The sequence below is a fragment of the Plecotus auritus genome, assembly GCF_963455305.1.
Source record: "Plecotus auritus genome assembly, chromosome: X".
Lineage (NCBI taxonomy): Eukaryota > Metazoa > Chordata > Mammalia > Chiroptera > Vespertilionidae > Plecotus > Plecotus auritus.
The window spans coordinates 72,395,105-72,415,434 of NC_137784.1; the positions used below are offsets into that span (position 1 = coordinate 72,395,105).

Genomic DNA, 20,330 nt, shown 5'->3' on the forward strand with positions numbered 1-20,330 from the left:
CTTTTTAATCCTCACCTGAGGATATTTTTTCCATTGACTTTTAGAGAGAGTGGAAGGGAGTGAGTGAGGGGGAGAGAAGAAGGTGGGGGGAACATCATATGAGAGAGACACATTGATTGATTGCCTCCTGCAAGTGCCCTGACTAGGGCAGAACCAAGGATTGAACCCGAAACCCAGGTATGTGCCCTTTACTAGGAATTGAACCCATGAACCTTCAGTCCAAAGGCTGATGCTCTAACCACTGAGTAATCAGCCAGGGCTCCTTTGTCTTCTTAACCTTCCTCTTCTATTCAGGAATTTATGGGCATGGAAACATATGAATGTCCAATCTTATACAAAATCTTTGTCTATAAAGTTTAGTTTGTATGTAAAAATTAGGTATATTTAAGCATTGGGTATGATGCCACTTGTAACATGGGATTCTAGAGGTAGCTGACTTATTAAGCACTAAATAGTGTAATAGTAGTCGGTGTCTGTTACACCTGTGAGAGAATGAGTTTCTTTCCAAACCTTATTTGCAAATAGAACCTTATAAGCACTGGCAGTTATATAAGCTTGTGACTCAATCACAAAATGGTATCCAGAATCAGAATACATCTAAGCCCACTAAATGCATTAGATATTTCATAGAGCTGAACAGAGAAAGAAAAGATGTTACCTACTGTGGAGCTTGTATCCTGAAGATGAGTCAATAGGTTACCTGTAGCTACAAGAGAAACAAAATAACAAATTCCACATTCTGAGCTAAAATTTTATTTTCAGCTTGATTCATTCTATGATATAGGTAAAACTTAAAATTGAAATGGAACATTTAAAGTATACAAAATTGATAATTTTTTGTAATTTTAAATAATGTTCTTCATCTTCCTAAATTAGTTAACCAGTAATAAAAATTAGGCAAGTTGCCAAACTGATTCTTTGTTTTTCTTAATACATACTTTAGGGAAAAAAATTTAAAAGAGAACAATTTTACAAAACAAGTGAATAATTTACATGTACCAAACATATTCTGGAAAAATGGAAGTAAAACCTTGGTATTTACTTAAAGTTTTATTCTATACAAGATAATGATATTAGTGATGCAAAATAATGGACGTTCTTAATTTCCTTGGATTATAGATATGTGTTATTATATCAATATCAGTATTTCTTTTAAGTCAGAGGACATGATATTTTAAATCTTTAGTCTCATTAGTTACACAGTGGGTGCGATTGAAGGTCTAGAGCTTAATGGAAATGCAACATTGAGTGGGAGGACATAAAATATAAATGGAGAGAACAAAAGAGCACTTAGAGTAGAACATGATACAGTTGTTTCCACTTGGACTCATGGTATATGTTGCCTATTCATTTTTTTTTAATGTGGAAAAATCTATAACATAAAATTTACCATTTACTCATTTTTGACATTAAGTATATTTACATTGTTGTTCAACCATCATCACTATTTCCAGATGTTTTCATCACCCCAAACAGAAACAATATACTTGTTAAGCAGTTACTCCCAATTTCTCTCTGTCCCCAGGCCCTGGTAACCTCTATTCTACTCTCTCTAAGAATTTGTCTCTTCTAGATACCGTATGTAAGTGGATTCATACAATATTTGTCCTTTTGTTTCTATCATTCATGGTTCATGCATGCTTTGGCATGTATCAAAACTTCATTTTTGGCCCTAACTGGTTTGGCTCAGTGGATAGAGCATCGGCCTGCAGACTCAGGGGTCCCAGGTTCAATTCTGGTCAAGGGCATGTACCTTGGTTGTGGGCACATCCCCAGTGGGGAGTGTGCAGGAGGCAGCTGATCAATGTTTCTCTCTCATCGATGTTTCTAACTCTCTATCCCTCTCCCTTCTTCTCTGTAAAAAAATCAATAAAATATATTAAAAAAAACTTCATTTTTGGCAGGATAATATCTTTTTGGTTATATACCACATTTGATTAATTTATATGTTGGTAGACAAACCTATTATTCTGGCTATTGAATAATGATGCTGTGAACATTTGTGTACAAGTATCTGTTTGAGACCCACAGGAACTGTTTTCAGTTCTTTTTGGTATATATCTAGGTATGTAATTGTGGGGTCATATGGTAATTGTTAGTTTAGTTTTTTTTTAATCTTGAGTGTTGAAAAGTAATTCTGTTTGATTTCTGACCAATATGTAAACACTCTGTTCTTATATATTTACTAGTAGCCTTGCGCACAAATCTGTGCATCAGTAGCTTGCCAGTAGCTCGCTGCTGCCCTCCTGTAGCTCCCCCGCACCGCCCCCCCCTCATAGCTTGCTGCCCTGCCCCCTCCTGTAGCTCTCCGCTGCCCCACCCTCCTGCTGATCCGTGATCCTGTCGTTACATGGTTGGCCGTTACACTTCACAGCGTAACGGCCATTTGCATATTACATCTTTATTATATAGGATGCCCCCCCTCCCTTTTGTATTCTTGTTTTCATAGATTAAATCTTTGTACGTTGCATGCTCATCAACATAGATTTATAATTATTATTTTATGCATTTAATTTCTAAATTATACAGAAAGAAGTACAGGAGTTATAAACCAAAGTTACAATAACATTGGCTTTTATATTTACCTATGTAGTTACCTTTATAATCACTTTTTATTTCTCTTTATGTCTTTAATTTATTGTTTAGTGTTCTTTCATTTCTGCTTATAGGACCTCCTTTAGTATTTCTTGCAGGACAGACTTGCTAGCATTAAATTATCTGTTTTTAGTTTTATTTTGTTAATTTGGGATTGTTGTAGTTTCTCCTTTACTTTTGAAGGACAGTGTATTTTCTGGATATGGAATTCTTGGTTGAAAGTTTTAATTTTTTTTTTATTTTAGGACTTCAAATATGTTGTTCCCCTACCTTTTGGCTCCCATGGAACAAATTAGATATTAATTTTATTGACGATCCCTTGAATGTAACAATTTATTTCCCTCTTACTGCTTTAAAATTATTTTTCTTTATTTCTGACCACTTGATTAGAAAGTATCTAGTGTGAACCTGTTTGATATTCTGCTTATAGTTGATGAGCTTCTTGGATGTGTACTAGTATATTTAATGTTTCATCAGATTTGGGAATATTTTTTTCTGTCCTTTTCCCTTTTTCCTGGGAATCCTGTGATGCACATGTTCCTATGCTTGATGGTATCCCACCCATCCCTCAGGCTCTGTTTATTTTTCTTTATTCTATTTTCTTTCTGCTCCTCAAACTGGATCTTTTTAATTTCCTTATCTTCAAATCACTGATTCTTTCTTCTGTATGCTCCAATCTGCTGTTGATTCCCTTAAGTTAATTTTTCATTTTAGTTACTGTATTTGTCACCTCCAGAATTTCTGTTTGATTCCTTTTTATAATTTCTATGTCTTTATTGATATTCTCATTCCATTCACACATTATTTTTCTGATTTCCTTTAATTATTTGTGCATAGTTTCTTTTAGCTTATTGAGTATATTCAAGTTAAGACAGTTGACTTAATCTTTTTGACTAGTAACTCCAAAGTCTGAGCTTCTTCAGGGGGAGTTTCTGTCAAATTATTTTTTCCTGAGCATAGGCAATGCTTTTCTCGTTGTTTTTGTTTTGCATACTTTGTAATTTTTGTTGTTGTTGAGAACTGGCATTTGAGTGTATTGCAACACTGGAAATCTGATTCTCTCACTCCTTACAGACAGCTTATTTTTATTTGCTAAGGTCTATAGACATTTGTTTGTGACTTTTCTAAACACTTTTTGCAAAGTGTACTTTTCTTTGTGTGTGGCCACTGAAGTTTGTGTTTTATTATCACTAATGTCACCCAGTGATCTGGCAAAGATTTCCTTACATGTCTGGTTCCAAATTGCAGGGGAATTATTTCTGTCTATTCAGACCTTCTGATTGATTCCAGTAGTGAAAGCTGGTGCAACCCAAGAGGGTAGAAACCAAGGCAAACATTTTCACTGTTCCTTCAGGGAATTGCCAAGCCAACCAAAATGTATAGCCTCAAATTTTAGAGAACGAGGTCCTCCTGCCTACCCTGGCATCAGCCAGCTCCTACAGGAACTATCCGCACAGTGATGCTGAGGAATAGAATATGATGCCTGTTTTGTACATGTCATTCTCTTAACAGAGAACAGCAGTGACTTTCTTCATGAAACACTTAACTTGTTGTAAATATTCAGTCAGGTGCCAGAGTTCTGAAATAGTTTATTTAAATCACTCTTTCTAGCTCAGTGGTGGCTTTGCTGAAGGACTAATCCCTGGAACTTCCTTCTCTGCCAATCTGTGTCAATCCCTACATTCTTAAGTCTTTGTTTCTTACTTTTTTTCCTTTTCATATGTCTTTTGAAATCCCATACAAGTTCCCAATAGGTTGGTTGCAGGCTAATGCAATAATAATTAGAATTGTACCAAAGTCCAAAATAAACCAGGTTGACATGAATTAATCAACTTTGATTATCTTATGAGTCATACATTAGCATGCATCAGATTTCATCACTTTTTTTTGTTTGTTTTTGTTTTTTAAAATTTTTTATTGAATTTATTGGGGAGTCATTGGTTAATAAAATTGTATAGGTTTCAGGTATAAAATTCTATAATACAGCACATGTATTTTGTATTGTATGTTCACCACCCAAAGTCATGTTTCATCACTTTTGATTGAGTCTTAATTAAAGTGGAATGCATTATATATTTAAATACAGACATTGTGAATAATGGGAGATTATTTTTATAGGTTTAGTGTGGGTTTATAAGACTGAAAATGATTCCAAACTTTGCCAATTATGAAGAGCCCAGTTGGTTTATTATTTATTGTTGCACAGGATTTAATGTCTTCATAGTATTTTTGTTAATTATCATGACAGAAAATAAAGCTTAAAAATCATGTTATAGCCCTGGCTGGTTTGGCTCAGTGGATAGAGCATTGGCCTGCGGACTGAAGGGTCCTGGGTTCGATTCCAGTCAAGGGCACGTACCTGGGTTGTGGGCTCAATCCCCAGTGGAGGGCATGCAGGAGGCAGCCAATCAATGATTCTCTCTCATCATTGATGTTTCTATCTCTCTCTCCCTCTCCCTTCCTCTCTGAAATGAATAAAAATATTTTAAAAAATCGTGTTATATATTTAAGACCCAGAAAGTTGGTCAATTTAATGCTATGTGATGTCATTTATTGTTATTTAATGTTTATATTTAGTGCATAGTAACTATATACAGTATATATTCACATTAAATTGTAGTTCATTTTTTTAAGTTTTTAGGAAGAGGGGTGGAAACTGGTACTATAACAGAACCACAATCAGAAATGTACCTACTATTCAGTTTTATCACTTTTCAAGTTGTTAATGCATGTTTAATAATTCTAATAAAATACTAAATATTTATACTTTTTTTTTAGAACCTTGTTAAATATCTTCCAGAACAGAAGGTTCTCAATGAATTAGCGCAGCTGAAGAATGAGTATGATGACCTTTGTGAGCCTGAACAATTTGGAGCTGTGGTATGTATCTAGCACAAGGGCCCACAAACTCAACTCGGAGGTAACAGTTATCAGAAAGAGTGAAAAGAAAGACATTTCAATTGTGTACTTTGGTTTTACTATATAGCTACATAATTAATATAATATTGGCTATCAGGCAAAAAACAACAACAACAACAAAAGAAAAACAATGCTCCTTGTTTATTATTATTTGTCATGGCATTGAAAAATAAAGAAATTAATATTTATTTCCTTTAAATGTTTAATTATTTTAATTGTTTCTAGAGAGAAGGAGGAAGAGAATGAGAGAGAGAAATGTAGATGAGATAGAAAAACACAGATCATTTGCATCCTATACGGAACCCAAGTAACCCAACCGGGGATCAAACCCACAGCCTGGTTATGTGCCCTGAACGGGAATCAAACCTGCAACCTTTTTGTGTATGGGACAATGCTCCAACCAACTGAGCCACACTGGACAGGAATTAATATTTATATCTTATAAAATATTTCAAAATATCTCATAAGAACTACTCCATACTAGTTCTGCTATTAGTATATGAAAAATAGTATATGTATAATTATATTGGATATTTTTTTCTATTTAGATCTTAATGATAGAATTTTGCACCCCCCCAAATTTAGGCTAATAAAAAGGGTACTAATTACATAATTAACAATATTCTGGATTTTTTTGTGGTATATATTATGTCAGAAAAAAAAGCACAAGAATTTTTAGATTTCCTACAGAGTGTCATTAATTGACTAAAGGTTTTAAATACACTGTTTCGAGTGGAAAAAGGATCTCATAAATACACATCATGCTTTAGTGAGGTTAAATCACTATTGCGATGTACTATGTTGACTTATCCCTTCTTTATTTTAAGGGGTACAAGAGATGGCTAGGTATACATCATGTATTAAAGAATACAGTTATATGTTTTAAGTACTGCCCAAATATGCTATTCAAATAATTGCCACCAAAAAAGGTAGGAAAAAGGGCATAATGATTTATTTAATTTCTCAGTGGAAGAACTGTTTTTGATTTAGATGCACAATGCAAGTTTGTTGACTATAGGATTAAGCAGTTCTAGTACAGCTGCCAGCTTTCCCCGGCTCCCTGAACAGTTTCCATCTGCCTGCGAAGACTTCAAATTACCATCAGACCTAATAGTCCAACACAGTGTCAGCTTCATCCAAAATATTTTATAACCCTTTTAATAGTAATATATCTGAATTGATCCGATTTGGTACTTTGCAATTTAAAAATCCTGTTTAAAGTCTCAATGTGATAGATGGGACAGAGGATGTTCCTTTTGAACATGTGCATTAACTGCTTGCCCTTATTTAGAGTTTATTAATTCTCAGATATGGCATTGCATACACTGATCTAGGAGGATTCTTTCAAATCCTTGAAAAGCAAATCAGGACTGTATGTTTGGGATGGGCTAGAACATGTAAATGTGCCTGAGGAAGAGATTTCTCTCATTTTTGATTTAGGTAAATCAATATGACCTGGCTAAATATTATTTATTAAATAGCAGCAATTTAGTGCAGTATTAAATACCAAAGTTTTCTAGACCAAAGTTCACACTTAAAACCTAAGCTGCTTGAATTCTTACTGTAATTGAAGCTAGGCTGTGTAGCATCTGAGAATTCAGCTGTGTCAGATGATGATGAGTTTTACAGTAGGTACACTGCACAATTTCTCTGAAGCCATTTTTTTTTTGGAATGTAGTTTATCTTGGAAGATGTATTAGTTTGCCAAGCAAGTCCTTCAAGAGGAATATCCTTGGTACCACACTGCTAAAATGAAGTTTGGGGACATAAAAAACAATATACCTTCTGAACTTAAAGCAAAATAGAAAATGGAAGAGATTTTTTGTTTACGCACCTAACCGCAAATAATCATTGCGCTTTGTACACGAAGTCACCTGGTCCTCTTATTTACTCTCCCCATGCATAGCTATATGTCTGGAGGGAAAAACATCAAGGACATTACAAAGTAGTTTGTTTTATGGGAATTTTCTAAGGCAGTATCAATCACTATTTGCCAAATAAAGTCTAGATCATCTATATACTAGTATATAAAAAGCCAGCGAATGTAACCTCATAACGACCACTGGAACCGGCGCAATCTAGGGGGTGGGGCCAGCTGGCCAACCTCCCTCGGCCCCTCCCCCCAGCTGGCCCCGCCCCTGATGGGCCTCTCCTACCCCAATTGAGGGTGGGATGCCGGCCAACCCTTCCCCCGGCCGGCCCACCCCTGATCCACCCACGCCACCCTGATCGGCCACAGCCCCTCCCCCAGGCTGGCTCCACCCCTGATCGCCCCCCCCAACCCCAATGGGGGGGTGGCTGGCCAACCTCCTGCAGCCCCTCCCCCAGCTGGTCCCGCCCCGATGGGCCCCCAGCACCCCCATCGGCCTGCAGCCCCTGCCCCCAGCCATCTCCACTCCTGATCGCCCCCCCCCCACACCAATCGGGGGTGGGGCTGGCCAGCCAACCTCCCATGGCCCCTCCCCTGGCCAATGACCTCTGATCAGCCCCCCCACCTCATTTGGGGCTGGAGCCAGCCGGCCCACCACCCACAGCCCCTCCCCATGGCCAGCCCCACCCCTAATCTGCCCCCCACCCCTGTCGGGGGTGGGGCCAGCCAACCAATCTCCCTCAGCCTGCCTCCCCCAGCCACCTTGGCCCTGATGGGCCCCAGTCAGGGCAGGCCAGCCAGCCAACCTCCCACCATCTCCTCCTACTGACAGGCCAGGCCCACATCTGCCCCGATTGGGGCTGGGCTGGCCGGACCACACCCGTGCATGAATCCATGCACTGGGCCTCTAGTCTTACATATTGCAAAAGGTATTTGGAATAATATGCCTCAGTCTTTTAAGCATGTATGCTTGGCAGTGATAAGGACAAATCTTATATATAATAGACAACTGATAAATGTTTATTAAATTTAATTATAGGACAATTATTAAACCCAAGTGAAAGCCTGAGATTGAAAATAGCATATTTTAGATCTATAAAAATGAAAATTATGCTAAAACATATTTCTCTTGGTCTGTGCCGAAATTCAATTCACTTTTGTGTGGATATACCCAAATACTCTTTAATCATCCAGTTTTATTGACAACCTACATTTAGGACAACTTTGGAAATGTGTATAATCATCTGCACTAATGAGAAGAGAGGCTCCAAGCTGGTTGTCTTGCTTTTGATCTCTTCCCCTATCAAAGCGATTAGTGTAGTCTTCTTAAAATCTCTAGTCATTTTATGACATCTGTATCAAAAACCTTCAGTGTCCCCCAGAATTTACAGAATAAAACCACTCTCCTTAGCATTCTCATCCCACCTCTTACTCTCTGGTTTTATATCTCCCTGTTCTCTTTGGTGCCCTCAGTGAATTGGTGTCTTTATGACATTTTAGCTTTTACCTCAGTAGGGCTCTCATTGCCATTTCAGCAGTTATTTTACTTGTTTCTAGTCAGTGGTCTTTCATTTTTTATAGCAGCTTTATCATTTCTTACCTGCCCTCCTCAAGTCTTCTCCCTCCCCTCTCCGTTCTTTTCACTTACTACAAGCAACCTAATCTCTTCCATGCACTTTGGCATCAGAGCCTCCAATATCTCTTCTTCCTACAATGTTGTCTCTACCTATGATGTCTTTTATTGACTTACTAGAGGCCCAGTGCATGAAATTTGCACATGGGTAGGGTCCCTGAAGCTACCATCTGCTGGCTGGGGCCTCCCTTCATTCCGCGCCACCCCCTGGTGGTCACCGCATGTCATAGCGAACAATTGAACTCCTGGTCAGTCAAACTCCTGAGTGGACACTTTGCATATTAGGCTTTTATATATATAGATTCTCTATCAAACCTCAGAAAGAGGTATATTTTATTAACTGTGACTACTATTGTTGTTATTAGCAATAGAAACAAAATATATTGAGGAGTTAGTGTCAGAGACCACGCTAAGCAAATTTTGCATAGCATCTCACGACTTCCTCACAACCCTATGAGATCCATACTATTATTAACTCCACATTATGGATGATGAAACAGGCCAAGTAAGGCTGGGAAGCTTGTCCAAGGTTACACAGTAAGTAGTAGATTCATAATTCAAACCCAGGCATCCTGACTTCATAGACAGAGCTTTTAACCACTATGCTGTACTGGTGTTAGTGTGTGTCATTTGCACATGTGTGTGAGTTGCTCTGCTTCGTGCTAATTTCCTTATCTCTGCCTGGGGCATTATTATCCCCTGACTAATTTAGTTCTCTTGTTCTGTTGCCTGTTCAGTTTTTCAGTCTCCACTCTGCTCTTCTCCAGAAAAAAAATATATTCTTCAGTCACTCAGAACCTGAAAATGAATGAGTGGATAGCTGGATAGAGGTTTGAATAAAAATCCTTCATTGGCCCTGAGGGTCCCTGATACCTACTCCCCCCTCTCCATTTCCTAGCCTCAGTTTTTTTTCAAAGTTTAGCTCCTTTGACTCTCTACTTCCTTACCTTCAATGAACAGCATCAGAATTCTGCCTTAAATAATGCACTGAAACGGATCTATGAGAGTTCCTTAATTGCCTCCTAATTTCGTCAGATCCACTCACTTCTGTCTGTGCCATCCCCATGGTAGGCCAAGACAGCATCATCATTGCCTTTAGCCATCATGATTTGCTTTTAGCCTGTTTTCCTGCTTGCAAGTTTGCCCTTCTCTAAATCAGTCTCAGCAAAGCTGTTGATGTGACATTTTTAGAATGCATTTTTGTTGTATCTTCATACTATTTATCTGCTTAATGCGTCAGTGTTTTGGATGGCTACAATATGAACTCCTTATTCCCACTTACCACCTCTCCTACTTTTATCTCTTTCTGTTTGGTTTCTTGCTCATTATGCCTCAGCCACATTGTATTTCTCACTTTTTTAAACTTACCTGCTCTTTCCTGCCTCTGGACTGGTTATGCATGCTGCTCCCTGTTACTCCCACTCCCTGCCTGCCTCTCTCCTGCTTATTCTTTGAGTCTTAGCTTAAATCTCATTCTCCGGGTGACACCTTCATTTACCTATCAATCAAAATTAGGTCTCCCTATTAAATTCTCTCACAGCATGTTTTTCCTTTTCCTTTCTAGAAATTATGGTTTTTAATTAAATGTTTATTTGCAAGGTTTTTTAATTTAATGTCTATAAACCCCTACTAGATTGAAATTTCTACAAGTGCATGTGTGATGTTAATTTTATTCACGTGATATGCACTTAAATGTTTCTTGAGTGTATTAGTATGAAGTTAAATTCAAGTGGACTCCTTTCAGGCCTAATTCCTTATCCTTGTGGCCCTTGATAACATTAAAGGATTCAGTCTCCTTGATTGTAAACTTTTCTTTCCTTGCATTTTCTAACAATAAATATTCTTTCCTGATTTTATTTATATAAACCTTGGCAGTGCCCTATAGAGTTTGCATTTCTATATCATTTCCTGGATGATGAAAACAGAATCTCATGAGTTATGAATATGCCAGAAGTGAGATTACTCCTGCCAGATTCATTAAAATCATTATCAAGCAAACAAACAAAAACCAATAAAATTGGTAACACTGGGGGAAAATCTGGTTTTGACATTTTGAAAGAAATAAGCATATCTGAGACAGGGACTGGGCTGCTAAGCTTTCTCTAAACTTTTTAGGATTTTCTTAGTGGCCACATCATTGGGTTTGCTTGTATTCACCTGTATAAAGTTAAAAAGAAACCCCCGGAAAAGAGGAAAAGAAAAAAGAAACAAAAACACCCAGGGACCTTTCCTGTGTCTAGAGGTAGACCTCCTGGTAAGAGGGCTATGCTAGTTCCCATGCCTTCTAGGATCAATAATTCTTTTCTTTAGGGGGCGAGATTGACTGCATAGCTCCCCACTGGTACATCATTGTAACTGTGCTGTAACTTTACCTGGGGAAAAGCACAGATCTCTGAAAGCTCTGCCTGTTAGAACCCCCAGCAGGAGCTTTTAGACTCTGCAGTGTGTTTGCAGCTCAGCTGTTCTCCAACCTCACAGCTATGGAAATTCCCACTTGTCTTGCACTGAGGATAGAGACCCATACTGTGTGTATCTATTAAACTAACACATCTTCTGAGAAAAAGAAGGCAATAATTAGTTTTCTTCGTAATCGGTATTTTGTTTCTCTGACTTCAAAATTACCCACATTTTTCAATTAAAATATTGTAAGGCTATAATCTAACAAAAAGATATTAAGATAGTCTTGTGCATAAAAGCGTTTATAACAAAAAACACAGATTATGTGATATTGCTGACAGTGCACTGCATTTTCTTTTTTCTCTTTCCACACAAATATATGAAGGAGGATGAGTGGATTTATGCCTATAGTTGGAAGTGCAACTATAAAGTCTCTGTGCTTTTTAATTTTTTTAAGCCCCATAAGAGCTTATGAGCTCTATTCAAGATAGCTTAACCAGGTGAAAAGGAAATTCTTAAAAGCTTTCTTTTCCTCCTGCATATCATCAAAGGCAATTACTTTGGATGGAAAATTGTAGCTCCTCTGTTCCACTAATATTAAATCATTATTCAGGTTTGCATAGTCATTGGGAAAATCACATTTTTCTTTATTTTATCTGCATGCATTCAGAGTGTTCAGCATTTTGATATGTAATGCCTTGATTGTTTCTATTTTCATTCTTTCTGTCAATATGAATGCTAGCTTTTACTTCTAGATGTGAATTCATTTTATCTGAGAAAAAGCTGGTTTAATAATTTTGAGATTAGGCAAAGAAAACTCGCCATGATTCATTCTCAAATCCATGCATTTATATTCTTGTTCATGTCATTAATTTCTCATAATAATCCATTTGTGACAGGATTAATTTACTTCCATCAGCTTTTGCAATAAAATAAGGTTAAAAAACATCTGAAAACTGAATATTCATATTAAGTCTATGGGTGTCAATCAGTTTTGCTATTGATTGCATTTCATTAAATTTAAAAAAAATCAAATATTAACCCCTTCCTCCCTATGGCAGTAATCCCTAATATGACAGCATAGCAGCACAGTAGATGTGTGGATGGTCATTCTTAGCTTCAAACAGATGTTTTCAGAAGGATGTTTTGAAATTTTTTGCTCAAATTCTTAGTATGATTTTTCTGAGTTTACAGTGTCTTTTGGGATAGACATTGTTATCACGTTCTGTTCCAGATCAGGCGGGTAGATGTTTGTTGATGCATAATTTCCACATAACACTGTCTTTGGGGAAAATATTCTTTATCAGCACATCATTATTTTTCTGGTATAGAGTCAGTTTTCAACACTCTATTTTTCCAAAGCCTCATTTTACCTATTAACTGTTGTTTTTATCTCTCCTGACATGCAATATACAAGACATTTTCCGTTGACTCCAGATAGCAGGCATGTTGGTATTGATTATTTTGTCCAGGCCAGGTGCTAGGTGTACTGCAGGAAGTGCAGCAAGGAGTAGAAGAAACCCTGCAGTCGAGGAGGTATTGTTAAAAGAGGGTAAGAACATTATTGAGTAGAGAATCACAGATGTCACTGCTTTACTCACAGATGTCCCTGCTTTATTTCTGTACTAGCAGGTAGAATTTTGCTCAGTCATTGAGTCTGGATCTCACAACTTTTTTAGGCAGTTCTGCCTGCTGTATAACTTAAGTCCACCCATCTAAGTGACTTCATTTTCATCACCTTTATTATAGTCACTAGTACAAAATTATTTCATATATTCAATGTGCAGTGGGTCCTAATATTTAACTGTTTAGGAAAACACATCTAACAAATGTATATTTGTTACAAACATCTGTTAATTCTAATGAGTCTTAACATTATATTTTGAAGAGGCTAGAAGATCAGTTAGACGCAGATATGATGGCAGTTGAGATGTGTTTCTTAGCAGTGTAAAAGAAATAACAGAAATATCCTTAAACATGAGTGACACATGACTGCAGGAGTGGCTTGTGACCATCTCCTCCCCCCTCACACATGACTTTTATACTTGCTCCTCTTTACTTTCTCTCTGGATTCTTTTGGTAGTTTGGCAGTAGATCAATATTCAGCAGCTGTATAGGTAGTGAAGTGTATAAAATTCAAATTATATATAAACAAAACTGTGTCCAACTCTTTGGGGAAATAACCCACTTGTAGCAGCTCTCACTAAAGCTGTCAATGCACTTTTTTTAAATACAGTGCAGATCAGCTAAAGAAATGATAGCTGCTTGATGTGATTTGATAGACAAGTATCTCATAACCCAAATAAATCTCCTACATAATGCAACACCATGGTCAGCATCCCTCAGCACTTCAAGGGATGAATTATAAAACAAAGAATGCCAGTCAACTGAAATGCTGTGAGGGATCACAACTAAAAACAAACATACATTTCAGCTGAGTTTTTGTTTTATTTACTTATATCACTTAGGCCCACTCAAGTGCCTTTATGAGACATGAGCCTTTTAATAATTGTATTGGTGGCTGGGGATGTTGCTCAGTGCTTTCTATTATTTCTAACCATAGTTATCCAAGACATTTCCTTACACACCTAAATCCTTTAGTGGAGATTCAGCTGTTGTCTATCAGTGATTTTTCATAAAATTCAAACTTATGATTGCATCAAAATCTATTAGTACCATCAATGTGTGCTGATTTGATGCTCCTGTTAAGAGATGCACCCACTATAGCTTCACCTCTTTCATAGGGTCTTGATTTTACAGTAACACAGCTTCAGTGATAACATTTCTAATAGAAAGTATATGTTTCAACTGGCTAAAGGGAGCAGAGCACAATATTTGCAGTGTATTCAGTACATAATGAGTACTGTTCTTCACCAAGCCTGGAAACACGTATTCCTTATTTATTTCTCCAGCCATTTTGAAGACTTATTAATAGTGCCTCTGCCTCTAATCTCTGTTCCATCTGCTCATGCATACTGTTCCCAATATGGCTCAGGAGGCAGTGTGGTGTAGTGGTTGAGAGTCTGGATTCTGTGGCTTAACTGCCTCAGTTCAACTCCCGTGCTCCTCAGCATGTGATTTGACATTGTATAAGTTACTTAGTATTTCTGTGCCTTACTTTCCTCATCTTTAGAATGAAGCTAATGCTAATAATCTTTTCCTAGTGTTGTTTTCAGAGTCAAGTAACTACATATATATGTATATCTTTACATATATAGAGAGTATGTATAGCATATATATAGTATATATATATAACATATCTATATATATAAAAGCCTAAGCTACCTAATGACCTGTTGCTATGATGCACACTGACCACTAGGGAGCAGATGCTCAATGAAGGAGCTGCCCCCTGGTGGTCAGTGCGCTCCCACAGCCAACCTCCTGCAGCTGGCCAATCTCCCACAGCCCATCCCTCTGGCCGGCTGACCTCCTGTGGTCCCTCCCCCCAGTCGGCTGAACTCCTGCAGGCCCTCCCCCTGGCCGGCTGGCCCTGATAGACCCGATTGGGGTGGACGGCCAAACTCCCACGGCCCCTCCGCTCAGCTGGCCAACCTCCAGCAGCCCCGATTGGCCCCCATTGCCAGACAGGCCAAGGGACCCCACCTGTGCACAAATTCGTGCACCAGGCCTCTAGTATATAATAAAATACTATGTAGAAAAGTGTCTGGCACAAAGTACTCAATAAATGTCAATCACTGTTATTATTGTTGTTACTATTATTATTAAAGTACATTTTTGGTCATATTATTTCAGTTTGAAACAGATCAGATCCATGCTCTTTGGGTTTGTTAGGCAAAGGATTGAAATACAAAGCTCCGAATGGATGGAAGTATGGAAGAAGCCCTGGCTGGTGTGCTCACTCAGTGGTTAGAGTGTTGGCCCTTGCATCATAGGTTCATAGGTTTGATTCCTGGTCAAGGGCATGTGCCTGGGTTGCAGGTTCAATCCTTGGCCCTGGTTGGGGCATATGCGGGAGGCAACCAATTGATGTGTCTCTCTCACATTAATGTTTCTCCTCCCCTCCCCTTCCCCTCCCTTCCCCTCCTTTCCCCTCCCCTCCCCTCCCCTTCTCCTCCCTTCCCCTCCCCTCCCCTTCCCCTCCCTTTCCCTCCTTTCCCCTCCCCTCCCCTCCCCTTCTGTCTCCCTACCTCTCCCTACCTCTCTATCCCTTCCTCTCTCTCTTTCTGGAAATCAATGGAAAAATTATCCTTGGGTGAGAATTAACAACAACAAAAATATGAATGAAGACAAGTAGTATTAGAATTGAAGTAAGACTAAAAAATCTATGTCAGCCTTAGGGTTAAATTGCTTGTTGATCAGGGACCAAGGCCCTCCTGGTGAGCTGGGTCCCAACAGCCCTATAAAGCATGGCCAGAAGGGCAGGTAGGTACATGCTGACTAGCACATGCAAAAGTAGCTCTGACTTTTTTAACCATGAGGGGCACTGAAAAACGACCCCCTAAATATCTAAAATGATACAAAACATGCTCCTGTGCTAATGATGGCCAGTTACCAGTGAAAGGAAAGGAAAAATACAGAGGAATTTGGAGACAGTGGTAGCAACATAAATAAAGGCAGAAAAAAAAAACATGGAAAAATTTAGAGAAATTCCCACACAAACATGCATAAGGAGATTTACACTTTCATATGGAGACATACACTTTAATATGGTTAGCTTCTCATTTTGTGGCCTTAACATGGGCTCTTCAGGTACTTTGGTCCAAATTCTGCCCCTAGTCTTATGTCTCATATATCCTTACCCTATAATAAACCTTTCTCACAACCATTCTCTACATCTTCCTTTTGGTCCCAGTTCATTCTCTCTCTTTCTCTCTCTCTCTCTCTTGTTTTTATATCTTATCCATTTGCATTCCTCTACTGTGAAAGTTATAAGAGCTTAAATTTTTCTATTCCTTCAGTGAACATCTTTAGCACTTAATTTCAGTTTACCCCCCTAGAGCCATTTGCTGGTTTTATCACTAGCTATAGTTTTCAAGTGACTGGATTATGAGTTTTAGGCTTTATTGGAGCCTTTTTTGAGAAGGTATTTTGTCTTCTACCCAACATTTGAGCACTAAAGAAACAGTATGATGATTTGTATAATATTACCTTGATTATATAAAAAAGCTAGTAATAAGACCTATATCAGTATAGTAACAGGCAGATATTCCCAGCATACTTTGACACATCCTATATAATAAAACTCTAATATGCAAATCGACCAAATGGCAGAATGACCTGTGGAACGACTGGTCGCTATGACAAGCACTGACCACCAGGGGGCAGACACTCAATGCAGGAGCTACCCCCTGGTGGTCAGTGCGTTCCCACAGGGGGAGCACCACTTGGCCAGAAGCCGGGCTTATGGCTGGTAAGCACAGTGACAGTGGCGGGAGCCTCTCCCACCTCCACTGCAGGTGGGCAGTAAGGAGTGAGGGGTCCCAGACTGCAAGAGCCCCGGACTGTGAGAGGAATGTATGCCCCTAAGCCAGCAGCAGACATCCCCTGAGGGGTCCCAGGCTGTGAGAGGGCACAGGCCAGGTTGAGGGACCCCCCACCCCCTAGTGCACGAATTTCGTGCACCAGGCCTCTAGTTTGCCTATGAAATCATGAAAGCATATAGGGGGATTAGTAGAAGGCTAATCTTTGGAGAGGCAGACTCCATGGTTAACGGGCATGTTCATTTCAAAGAAGAAAAATGATGGACTGTGCCTTGCTTCCATATTAGAGCAGATGTGGCCTATTCAACAGCTCATTTGATGCTTTTGAAGGGTACTTTGTTGTTTAAGGACTTTTTTATGTTGTGTACTAGAGGCCTGGTGCATGAAATTCGTGCACGGGGGTGGGGGTGTCCCTCAGCCCAGCCTGCACCCTCTCCAATCTGTGACCCCTTGAGGGATGTCTGACTGCCGGTTTCGGCCCGATCCCACCGATCCCGCTCACAATCCAGGACTGCTGGCTCCCAACTGCTCGCCTGCTTGCCTTCCTGATTGCCCCTAACCCAGCCGTGGGCAAACTACGGCCCGCGGGCCGGATCCGGCCTGTTCGGCTGTTCTATCCGGCCCGCGGAGCCGAAAGGGTGGAGGGTTCTCTTGCTCTCCCATCCGCTCCTTTACTTTGAATTTATATTAGTTCACACAAACACTCCATCCATGCTTTTGTTCCAGCCCTCCGGTCCAGTTTAAGAACCCATTGTGGCCCTCGAGTCAAAAAGTTTGCCCACCCCTGCCCTAACCGCTTCTGCCTGCCAGCCTGATCACCCCCTAAACCACTCCCTGCCAGCCTGATTGATGCCTAACTACTCCCCTGCCAGCCTGTTTTCCCCTAACTGCCCTCCCCTGCAGACCTGGTCACCCCTAACTGCCCTCCCCTGCAGGCCTGGGTCCCTCCCAACTGCCTTTCCCTGCAGGCCTGGTCGCCCCCAACTTCCCTCCTCTGCCGGCTTAGTCACCCTTAACTGCCCTCCCCTGCAGGCTTGATTGCCCCCAACTGCCCTCCCTTGCAGGCCTGGTCCCTCCCAACTGCCCATCTTATGGTGGCCATCTTGTGTCCACCTGGGGGCAGGATCTTTGACCACATGGGGGCAGCCATCTTGTGTGTTGGAGTGATGGTCAATCTGCATATTACTCTTTTATTAGATAGGATAGAAGCCTGGTGCACAGGTGGGGGCCAGCTGGTTTGCCCTGAAGGGTGTCCCGGATCAGGGTGGGGGTTCCCTTGGGGCGTGAGGTGGCCTGGGCAAGGGGCCTGTGGTGGTTTGCAGGCCGGCCACGCCCCCTGGCAACCCAAGAGGAGGCCCTGGGATCTGGGGTATATTTATCTTCTACAATTGAAACTTTGTAGCCTGGAGTGGAGCCAAGCCTTCTGCTTGCTCCGTGGTGGCAGCCATTTTTTATTGGATTTATGTATCTTCTATAATTGAAACTTTGTAGCCTTGAGTGGAGGCCTAGGCCGGCAAGGGCAGGCGGAAAGCTTGGCTTCCTCCATTGCTGGGGAAACCCAAGCCTCCCTCCTGCTCTCTGTGGCTGTAGCCATCTTGGTTGGGTTTATTTGCATATTCGCTCCTGATTGGCTGGTGGGCGTGGCTTGTGGGTGTAGCAGAGTGATGGTTAATTTGCATATTACTCTTTTATTAGATAGGATTCTTTTCCTGTTAGCTACAGATATCTTAGTGCCTAAACTGTGCCAGGAATTTATATTCAAGAAACTAAGCTACATGTGCAGAAAATAAATATAATTAGGATTGTTAATAATTTCTTTTCATTGTGTGTGTGCATGTGTATGTTCATGTGTGTCTACTTTCCCCTCTCCCAGAATTCATTTGGTGTGTGAAGACTAGTTAAATGTCTTGGAGTTATAGAAAATTAAAGACTAAAATAAGTTATTATCATAGGAGCTATACCAAAGGGAATAGAGAATGTGTACCAGTACTATGACACAAATAATTAAGACCTAACTGGGAATGATATGAAGAAAACCAATATAGAATTCTTGAATAATGTACTGAAAAGTAAGTTCATGTGATTTTACCAAAATGTAATTATTTAAAATCAACATTCTGTGAAATAGGTGAAGTTCTTTAGAGCATATATCAATATTTAATATATTTTGTGAACAGAAATCATAGGTTTAAAAATTATTAAATGCTCTATCAGAGCTAGTCCTCTGATTTCAAACAGCATACTAATAGGTAACTTCTTAGGAAATGTGGTTCCACTCATATTTTCTGTCATTATGTACATCTTTTATATGTGACCCAACTATTCACTCAATTCAATTTCATATTTGTAAGTTTCATAGCTCACCTCAGGGACATATTTTTGGCAGTTTAAATGCTTTCGATGACTAATGATTATGCAGTTAACATAAAGTTTCGCTTCAGTAATATTATCTTAATGCTATCAGGATGATTTAATTTCTTTAAAACTGAACAGCTATTTTTTAAACTTTCTTACAAATACTCTTTTGGAATGTTTAAACCAATCAAAAATAATATTTTTAAACCTAGGGAGAATTCATTTCATGCAGAATTTTACAATATTGTCTATACAATTATCCCCACTAGAGAGAGAAATAACAGACTATTCCTTATCTTACAGATTAGCTCAGTGAAAATGTTGCGGCCTCGTCTCAATAGCATTCTTTTCAAGCTCACGTTTGAAGAACATGTAAACAACATCAAACCAAGCATCATAGCAGTAACTCTTGCTTGTGAAGAATTGAAGAAAAGTGAAAGCTTTAACAGACTTTTAGAGTTAGTTCTTTTGGTTGGAAACTACATGAACTCAGGCTCAAGAAATGCCCAATCCTTGGGTTTTAAGATCAACTTCCTTTGTAAGGTAAGATAACATTTTTATTTATTATACTTTATAATGCTAATTTACAATAGTTTCCTCTATGAGGGGTCATTCTGAATAGCAATAGTATACAATCCAAAACATGTATGCTTTAAAAAGGGTGAATTTTATGATATGTGAATTATATATCAATTAAAACAGATAAATAGCCCTCACTGGTTTGGCTCAGTGGATAGAGCATCAGTCTACGGACTGAAGGATCCCAGGTTCAATTCCAGTCAAGGGCACATGCCTGGGTTGCGGGCTGGATCCCCAGGAGGGGACGTGCAGAAAAACCAGTCGGTGATTCTCTCTCCTCATTGATGTTTCTATCGCTCCCTCTCCCTTCCTCTCTGAAATAAATAAAAACAAACAAACATATAAATAGCTCAGCTAGTGTTGCTCAGTGGTGGAGCATCAATATATGAACCAGGAGGTCATGGTTCGAATCCCAATCCGGGCTCATGGGGGCTCGGTCCCCAGTTGGGAGGTGTGCAGGAGGCAGCTGATTGGTGAATCTCATCATTGATATTTCTATCTTTCTCTCCCGCTCCCCTCCTCTCTGATATCAATAAAA

At 39.5% G+C, this 20,330-nt stretch overlaps 1 protein-coding gene across 1 annotated transcript in view; it reads left to right on the top strand.

Annotated features, from left to right (window-relative positions):
* DIAPH2 (diaphanous related formin 2) overlaps window positions 1–20,330 on the top strand; it is a 1,007,470-nt gene that overhangs the window by 477,665 nt on the left and 509,475 nt on the right. The window contains exons 20-21 of the mRNA XM_080653027.1: window positions 5,374–5,475; window positions 19,517–19,756. Coding sequence (XP_080509153.1) covers window positions 5,374–5,475; window positions 19,517–19,756 — 342 coding nt within the window. The remainder of the gene's footprint in view (window positions 1–5,373; window positions 5,476–19,516; window positions 19,757–20,330) is intronic.